We start from the raw sequence: 8,941 nt of genomic DNA on the forward strand, positions 1-8,941 counted from the left end.
CGACCGACCGGAGTAAATGTGTAAGTGAGTTGACACGAGTTTTAATCCGTGCGGCCTGTGCTTACAGTTTCCAGCCACATCGCATTCCACTACAGCTACCTATGGGTAGCTGATAGCATCATCAGCGGTAGGCCGGTCAAATCGAGCCCAGTGCTTCCAGGCCTAACAACCATGCGGGCTAGAATAGCGTCGGTCCGCTAAGTTGGGGCGGGTCTATGTCACTGAGAGTTCGCGTAGGAATAGTTAAGTTTTATTTTAGAGCAAAACCATGTACGCCGGGCCCGCTGTCTTACCTCTGCTTTTACTGACAGCGCTGAGTTTGTGTGCGAGTGGCGTCTCTCGTTTCGTATCCACAAGATGGCTGAATGTAGGTCACATGACAACACACGTATGCTGAAAATTGCCCGGATGAGAATGAGCGTGCTGACAGCAGCAGTTCCTGAATCCCTATCTCTTACACACGTTATGGATTTTGGGGACTTTCCAAACTGTATACTGTACAAACTTTATATTCTATCACTACAACTATACCCATTACAGAACACGTTCTGCATTTTTACATTTTCAAAAAACATCACTATGATTTAATATGGTAACCAAATAATAGCTACCACAGGTCAAAACTCAAAACCACTCAATCTTCTGGGCAAAACAAATTATTAAGTGTTATTTATTAGTTAATTATTAGTAACGAATCCAGGTCGAATATTCAATGAAAAAGTCACCCCTTTCATCACAAAAACCCAAACCGTTCTCATGAACAACTTAGTAGCCTACACAAGCCTTGGCAGTCCAACTGACGACATATTACAATTAGGACAAGATTAGAGTTATAGCGATCACAAAAACACAAACCATTCTCATGAACATCTCGATAGTAGGCTACACAAGCTAGTCCAGCTAATGACATATTACAATTATGACAAGATTACAGTTATAGCGATCACTAAAACACAAACTGTTCTCATGAACAACTCGATAGTACATGGGCATGACAGTCCAACTGACGATATATTACAATTATGACAAGATTAGAGTTATAGCGATCACAAAAAACGTTCTCATGAACAACTCGATAGTACACAAGCTTGTCCAGCTAGCAACATATTACAATTATGACAAGATTAGGATTAGTTTATATAGATCATGAAAAGAGGAAACAAACATATATTAGGAGTATAGTATCTTGTAGGATTGTGACTTGTATTTTGTTAGCTGACGCTTGAAACAAACAGTGAGGAGATTGTTAGATGCTCCATACGGTGTGGATATGAACGGGTCTTTATCATTGCTGAAGTGAGCCACAATACGATCGCAAATGGACAAACAAGTGAACATGACACACGAGCATATTCAAGCAAAAATCAGCATATATTAGTTCTCTGCAAATGTCCGTTAGGTGCGTCTTGTGTTTTGAATATTGACGTTGAGCTTCTCTTCTCACCATCAATAGTAGACACGCCCCTTACTGCTGATTGGCTACAAGTTTGTTATTCCACTCGGCCCGAGTCCTTTTTCTAAAACGGTTTTGAAATAACACTTACCCCACCTTTAAGTTTAATGTGATACCAACTATTCATATAGAGTTTAAATCTGGACTCAGACCAGGCCAAAACTGACGGACTGGTTCTCAAGCTACTTCTTGGTTGTCTTTCCACTTTGGGCAAGAGCATACTGAAAAATAACATCCAATCATTCCTCTTTCATCATTTCATTTGTGGGAAGCACGCTATTCTGCAGTAATTTCCTGGCTAATTTCCTGACCAATAATTTGTGGACGAGAACATTGAAATCTCAGTAGTTGAAATAGAAGTTGTCGTATGCACTGTTGCTTTTCTTCTACATTTGAGTTGAGTTTTATTCTAAATTAGTAAAAACACATAATACAAATATTTTCTTTGTGCTATTCTATGAATTTATTTTTGTCTGCAAATCAAGAAAAACAGTCTACTAAATCATGATTGATTATTTAATCAGTGAACATCATTAATCTCTCTCTTCATCTCTATGGGAACTCTATCACTCAAACCCTAATCCTAACCTGCCATCATCTAACCTGAACCCAAGACAGACGTGTTATGTCCGGCCACAAAATACTGAGAAATGGCAAAGATTGCACTTTAAAGTATATCTATATCCATGTGGGTTATGGACTGCCCCATAACAATTTCCTCTAAATTGTCATGTGATATGGTGATGATGACTTACGTACATATTGTATAACTAAATCCTTTATTTTGCCTGATTGCCTGTAAATATGCTTTTTAACCATTTTGTCTTTCAGTGATTTTATCAAAAAATTATTAAACATTGTTTACAATTGAATCAGCTTTAAAGTGTTCCTTTTAAATGTTCCTTGTTGTGTGATATGCATTTCAAAAGAACAGTCTTACATGAGCTCATCAAAACCACATGCATCATACTTGTAGTCAAATGTGTTTTAAGATGAAGTATAGCTATATCACACCACAGGGCATGTTAACTTCCCTAAAACATTTCACGTCAACTATACCCATATTTAATCAATTATATTGAGTAAGAGAAAATGAAGTAGCCAGGCTAACAGGAAGATATAAGAAAAGTACAAAGCAATGTTTCTGTTAGCAAGGATGTGGTCACGGGTAAAACCTCCGAAAACAGAAGTGCTACTAACTACAGTTTTCTTGACAGCGTTTAGGAGAAAGTATCATCCTGGTAAGCACAGGCACTCCATATTTAATCCCACACTATTATAATTTTGTGTGTGTGTGTGTGTGTGTGTGTGTGTGTGTGTTCAGGTCATAACAACCTCTTTTCATGAAGTCAGTTTAGATATTTCACAGAGACATAGTTTCTGAAAGTTTAGAAAATTGCTTCCAGTTTAGAAAATTGCTTCCAGGTTCAACGGTGTGTGGAAAAATATTATTACAGCTGTATGACAAATGATAGGTAATAAATAGTATGTAAATAATACAGTTATTCAATGTAGTATACATGTGGAACAAAACCCTCAGTTAATTCACAAGACTGTTAGTAAAGGTGATTTTGTGGACCAGACATCATTTCATGAGAGATGCAGCCCACATGTCTAAAAAGGGGAAATACTGTGGTTTAGGCATGCGTGTCAGACTCAGATGTAGAAATATATGAAATGTCAAAAAGGTTTAGAGTCATTATACACGTGCGAGGGAAGCTTCCATATTATATGGCTGTACTCAGATAATGCAGGAAGAAGAAAAAACATCAGACCGTCAGTTTGTCCTTAGGTCATGTTTAACGGATTCTGCTCTTGTGGTTTATTGCTGTGAGAAAGTATTGCTGATCTTTGGCTGCAGAGGTACGTCTCATACAACTGCACTAATCTAAGGCTGTTGTAAGATTAATGCAAGTTTTTGTGTGTGTGTGTGTGTGGCAGCATGTGTTCAAAATCGGGGGAATTTGGTAATTTTATTGTTGCACATTCACCATTTCCCTTCCATTTTTTTTAACGGCCATATTTTGTTTCTTAACAAAGATTTACTTCATGAGTGTATATAGAACGGAAAACTACCGGCAGTTTCACTCTAGAAGAAATGATACTTTGATGTCATGCAGCTAAGGTAAGAAAATCTACTCATGTAGCTAAGAGCGGCAAAAATGATATGCAGAGCAATTGAATGAAAAGCACAAAACTGTCATGTAAATTTTCTTCAGCAGACAGATGAATATATAATGAACATTCACATTTGCCTGCTCAAGAAAATTTGCATGACATTGTATTATATACAATTTGTCGATCAACCAATGATGAAATGTATACTATATTATTAGTTTTAATTGCCAATGCAGCGTTATATTTTTTCATTTTGCTAATTAAAAATAATTTATATGAAACGAGAGTCAGATCAGAATTTTTATTTGCTAGACATTTCTTCATCATCAAGAATTTTTACTATAAAATGAAGGGTTTATAATATAAAACTAAACACATTGATTTAAGTGGAAAATTGTTCAAACTTAGAGCCCTGTAAAATGTTTAATGTGTCCAAAATATGAAACATCATTATAATGAGAAATTAAGATACTTTTCTAAATGCTACTTCCTTCTGCCTGATCTAAAAGCAGATTTTTTTATAAGTTTCTATTAGAAAAGCACACTTTTTTTATATATAAAACTTTATTTAATTTTAAAAAGAAAATATGCCGTTCTGTGTGTAAAAGTTTGTGCAATTTTGCATTCACAACAGAAGCAGAGTTGCTATTTTTATTATTGAAGACATTTGATTTTGAAATCTAAAATAAATAGCCTACATAAACTTTTGTATCGATAAATTAAAAATGAAAGCATGCCACTCATGAGTCAGCATGTTATTGATTTATAGGGTGCATTTCAGTAGTGAAATTTCACTTTTGAAACAAAATAAATAAATATTTTCGTACTTCTCTCCTGCTAGTTTCACTATGACAAACTGCTCGACTAAGGATGTGGACACTTTGACGCAGAAGCTAGACTTGGTGATTTACGTGCCCGTCTTGCTGTTCGGCTTGCCGTTAAACATTATGGCATTGGTGGTGTTCTGTCAGCTGCTCAGAAAATGGACAGAGTCCACTATCTACATGACCAACCTGGCCCTGATGGACCTGCTGTTGCTGCTGCAGCTGCCCTTCAAAATGCATGCAGCATACCACAAGTGGGAAGAAGACAAGAAGCTCCTTTGCTCTTTCCTGGAAAGCCTTTACTTTGTGGCTATGTACGGCAGCATCTACACAATTGCATGCATAGCCATAGACCGATACATCGCCATAAACCACCCGTTTCGGGCAAAGCAGGTCCGTTCCAGAAAAAACGCCTTGATTGTTTGTGTTTTGATCTGGGTGTTTGTAATGGCAACGACGTCACCCATCTACACCTTCCGGGATAAGGAAAATGGCAATTTCACTTGTTTCCACGGGTTCTCTAAGAAGGGTTGGAGCACTGCAATAATCGTGTGCCTGGAGCTCTTTGGTTTCCTGTTGCCCGCCACAATACTGGTGGTTTGTTCCATTAAAAGCATCCATACTCTCAAAGCCTCAAAAAGCAGCCACCCCAAGAGGCAAGCTGGTGTGAGAATCATCTACAGCAGCCTAGCAGCCTTCCTAGTGCCCTTCACCCCCTGTCACATAGCCATATTCCTGCAGTATCTGGTCCGTAATGACTTTATTTCAGACTGCATACAGCAAAAGAACATCGCCCTTTTCATACAGGTGTCAATGAACATTGCAAATGTGACCTGCTGCTTGGACGCGCTATGTTACTACTTTATCGCGAAGGAGGTCCGATCCACCAAGGACACAGTTAAAATGTCCATCAGCAGAGTGAGAAGCACCAGCACCTCAGACGTTTGAGAAGTCAAGTTTAGGTTATTAGACTTTCAGAATGTGTGTTGATGGCTTTCCAGCAGGAAAAAGTAAGAGGTAAAATCTGGATGGATTTTAAAGGTTCTTGAGGTTTAATGCTTGTTTTATGGACGTAAATGGACAAAATTACTAATTCCAAAGGAGCATACCAAAAAAAGTTTATTTACTCACCCTCATGTGATTTTAAAACATTTCTTTTAAAGCGTCATCATGAAATCAATTCTTATTTTTTAAATAGAATTTTGCAGTATTTATTACATTTATTTATCCATGCATTTTTTTTCAAATTCATAATCTTTGATCAAAATATTTTATAATTGTTTATAATCTCTTCTCTGATGACGCGATGGCGGGACAACATAGAAAACCACAAAGATGCAATCAAATGTCCTACATTTTTATTGTTCGAGAAGCCGTTTCACTTGGCTATACGTCACAGTAGTGAAGAAAAATCTAAGTCTTTCATTTCATGTTGACTTTAAACATTAAAAAGGGTATTTTGAGAAAATCTCTGTGTTTTTTAATCCATGCAAAGAAAGTTAGTGGACTGCGATGTTGTTTGCTTCCCGATAGTCTTTTTTTGTGTTCTGCATTATTAAAAAAAAAATCCCTTTAATTTTATTAAGTGTGTCAAATTTAAGAAACAGGAATAGAACAGAAACTTTACTCTGATCTTCAGAATTGCACAGTCCTAAAAATATGGTATCTCCCAAATCCATTCCGCTTGTGAAATCTAAGTCTAGCTTCCGTTCTCCCTGAACTTCTCAGGGCTCCACACGTGACAGATGCTTTAAAAAAGCAGGACTAAAAACGTACCTGTTTAGAAAGTCTTTCAATGTTTAAATTGCTTTGTGTTTACATTTGTGTGTTAATTTTAGTTGGAAGATGATTTTAACTTAATTCTTAATTTCTCTAATTGGTTTATTTTATTTTTTTAGATTTTCTTTAAAGGGGTGGTTCCGTGTTTTTTTCTAGGCTTGGTTGTGTTTATGGGGCACAGTATAATGTCTTAATACTTCTTCTTTTTTTACGCCATATTTTTCTTATATTTGACCTTTATTCCACACCGCTGTCTCCACTGTCCTTTTAAAGTCTCGTTTGCTTCCTGCTTCTATGAAGCTCATCCCTCCGAAAAACGCAATGGTTTTAGATTGGTTAGAGGGCCAAATGTAGTTTCATGTATTTTTATTGGCTGAAGTGACAAGGTTGTCCAGAAACGCCATGGCCCTTACCATTACGGGCAAAAGTCAAATCTGCGGTGACTATAGCAAGGGTTCATGATGTCACCAACCCAAAAAGAAGCTCGTTGTAGTCCAAACCGGATGTTTTTGTAGGCAATAAACTGCCATAACTTTAAAAGACAATATCTCCGATATCTTTATAAGACTAAACTATACAACTATTATTCCTTGAACCACATCCAGGAAACCCCGTCCTCTAAACTAAAGCCATGGCAACAAACAAACCAACCCACACCGAATTGTCAGTCTGAGATCATTTCTGATAGCATTTCCGCTCCCCTGACCCCTTTTTGCTGTTTTTGAGTCTAGGGCTGTCATGGAGAAAAGATTTCTTAAGACAGTCATTTAGAGATCACTGTGGCATGTCTTGTGTGATACTGAAAATGCTTACTGCTTTTTATAGTGCGCTGCTGGGATAATGTAGTTTGCAGGTCAAACCCAAATGAGTTTTAGCTCTCCTGTTCCCACAGTCAAAAAAAAAAAAAAAAAGCACAAACAAAGATATTATCAATTTTTCAGATCTATGACAACTTTAAGTGAATTTACGTACATCCAACAAGCTACATTGAGTTAGAACTTAATAATTTGTAGCAAATAAGTGTAAAAAGATATTTTTTAAAGTTGATTACTCTAAAAAATGAAGTTGCTCTTACTACCAGATTTGTAGCCCTTTAACAAATTAATCTTTCCTGTTTCAGTTTGAATCAACAGCTATCATACACATGCTAGGAAGTTATTTCACATGTATATTTAGCAAGATATTACTTGTCACTGGCATTAGCGTATCATTGCTTACAGTCAATAGTGTTTACCTTCATGTATCTACTCTTCAGCACAATGGAAAACCACAAAAACTTCAGCATTACAGAAAATCTTTTAACTGTCAAACATACCAGCATTAAAAACTAACAGGTCTTTCCATAACAGGTCTTTTTATTTCATTTGCTAAAAGATAAATAAATTAACACTTAATTTAAAAATTTGTGACGCTGGACCACAAAACCAGTCATAAGGGTACATTTTTTTAAATTGAGATTTGTACACATCCCAAAAGCTGAAAAAATAAGCTTTCCATTGTCCATTGATGTATGGTTTGTTAGGATAGGACCGAGATACAACGATTCTAAAATCTGGAATCTGAGGGTCTAAAAAACAAAAAGGAAATATTGAGAAAATCACCCCTAAAGTTGTCCAAATGCAATGCATATTACTACTACTAATAAATGTAAAAAATATTTATGTTAGAAAATTTACAAAATATCTTCATGGAACATGATCTTTACTTATTATGCCAATAATCTTTGGCATAAAAGAAACATCATTAGTTTTGACCCGTTCAATGTATTGTTGGTTATTGCCACAAAAATACCCCTTATGATTTATGAATGGTTTTGTGGTCCAAGGTCAAATTAATTCTCCTTATCCAGTCATATGCAAAGCAATGAGAGCTATTGAAGTTAAGACAATTTCATTAAGTTATACCTAATAATAATAATAATAAAAGTTAAGTTTGAGTTTAAATTACATACAAAATTAAGTTGATGTAATTATGTCAACATAACTCTACAAAATAATGTTTGCAACTTAAAAAGTTTAATTAAAACAACAAATTAGAATTTTTAACTTGCAACAATGCATTTATGTAAGTGGTAACAGGTCCCCTGAATTACTTTTAAGAGAGCAATCAAGGTTTTTGGTTAAATGTCTGAAATAACATCATGCAAAAAATGTCTGTTTTTTACAGCCTCACTGCGTGTATAACACTTGCAAACTAACTCAAACTTTCATGTTTCTATGAACTGAAAGAGTTGTCGTTTGACACTGAAATCATGTGGCAGTGGTGTAGTTTGTTTATAGCCTACGGTTAGCTTTGTGTTCATTTGTGAAGATTATCCTGATGAACAAAACATGTACGAATCATAAGCTTATTTTCAGCAATAATCCAAAAGTAAAAAGGCTATTTGTTTTTTTACAAAAAATATGTCATCGCTGCACTGCTCCAATTCTTTTTATTTTAATTCTGTAGGCCTAAATGAAATTGTGATCAGTGTTTTTCATCAAAGGTTCTGTATTTGTCTTTTTCAAACAGCTCACACTCAACACAAAAAACTTGAGGTGTTCCTGCTCACACGCGATGGTTGTCTGGCAAACCATCTTGAAACCTTCACAATGACTCATAAACATTTCTGACGCAACACTGGTTTTGGCATTTCATTCTTCAGTTACCCTTTGTTCTGTAATTTGCCTCAGAATATTTAACATTTGTGTAGACATGTCCCTCAAGAATCGCCTGTAACATTGTTATGTGTTGTGCTAATGTGAAAAAAGTTCCCATTGGGCAAGAC

The 8,941-nt window shown here is 35.9% G+C and overlaps 2 protein-coding genes across 6 annotated transcripts in view; one reads left to right on the top strand and one right to left on the bottom strand.

Annotated features, from left to right (window-relative positions):
- gigyf2 (GRB10 interacting GYF protein 2) overlaps positions 1 to 398 on the bottom strand; it is a 32,550-nt gene extending 32,152 nt beyond the window's left edge. For 2 of the 3 annotated variants that reach the window (XM_067452677.1, XM_067452675.1), the window contains exon 1: positions 294 to 396. The gene's annotated coding sequence lies outside the window, so the exon portion shown is untranslated. Of the gene's footprint in view, positions 1 to 293 lie in introns of all 3 variants that reach the window. The other variant, XM_067452676.1, reaches the window with a different exon arrangement.
- Positions 399 to 2,671: 2,273 nt separating this feature from the next.
- LOC137089187 (G-protein coupled receptor 55) lies at positions 2,672 to 8,941 on the top strand. Of its 3 annotated transcripts, XR_010907646.1 has the most exons (4): positions 3,205 to 3,316; positions 3,494 to 3,578; positions 4,413 to 5,412; positions 8,686 to 8,941. XR_010907646.1 is itself a non-coding variant. In XM_067452705.1 (3 exons), exons 2-3 carry the CDS (start codon positions 3,568 to 3,570, stop codon positions 5,341 to 5,343), a joined length of 942 nt encoding a protein of 313 aa, XP_067308806.1. In that variant the 5' UTR covers positions 2,672 to 2,694; positions 3,494 to 3,567; the 3' UTR covers positions 5,344 to 5,759. The 3 variants fall into 3 exon arrangements, 1 of the variants encoding a protein (XP_067308806.1); XM_067452705.1 differs by lacking the exons at positions 3,205 to 3,316; positions 8,686 to 8,941 and adding an exon at positions 2,672 to 2,694 and having other exon boundaries at positions 4,413 to 5,759; XR_010907647.1 differs by having other exon boundaries at positions 3,220 to 3,578.

Source organism: Pseudorasbora parva, chromosome 9 (assembly GCF_024679245.1).
Source record: "Pseudorasbora parva isolate DD20220531a chromosome 9, ASM2467924v1, whole genome shotgun sequence".
Taxonomy (NCBI): domain Eukaryota; kingdom Metazoa; phylum Chordata; class Actinopteri; order Cypriniformes; family Gobionidae; genus Pseudorasbora; species Pseudorasbora parva.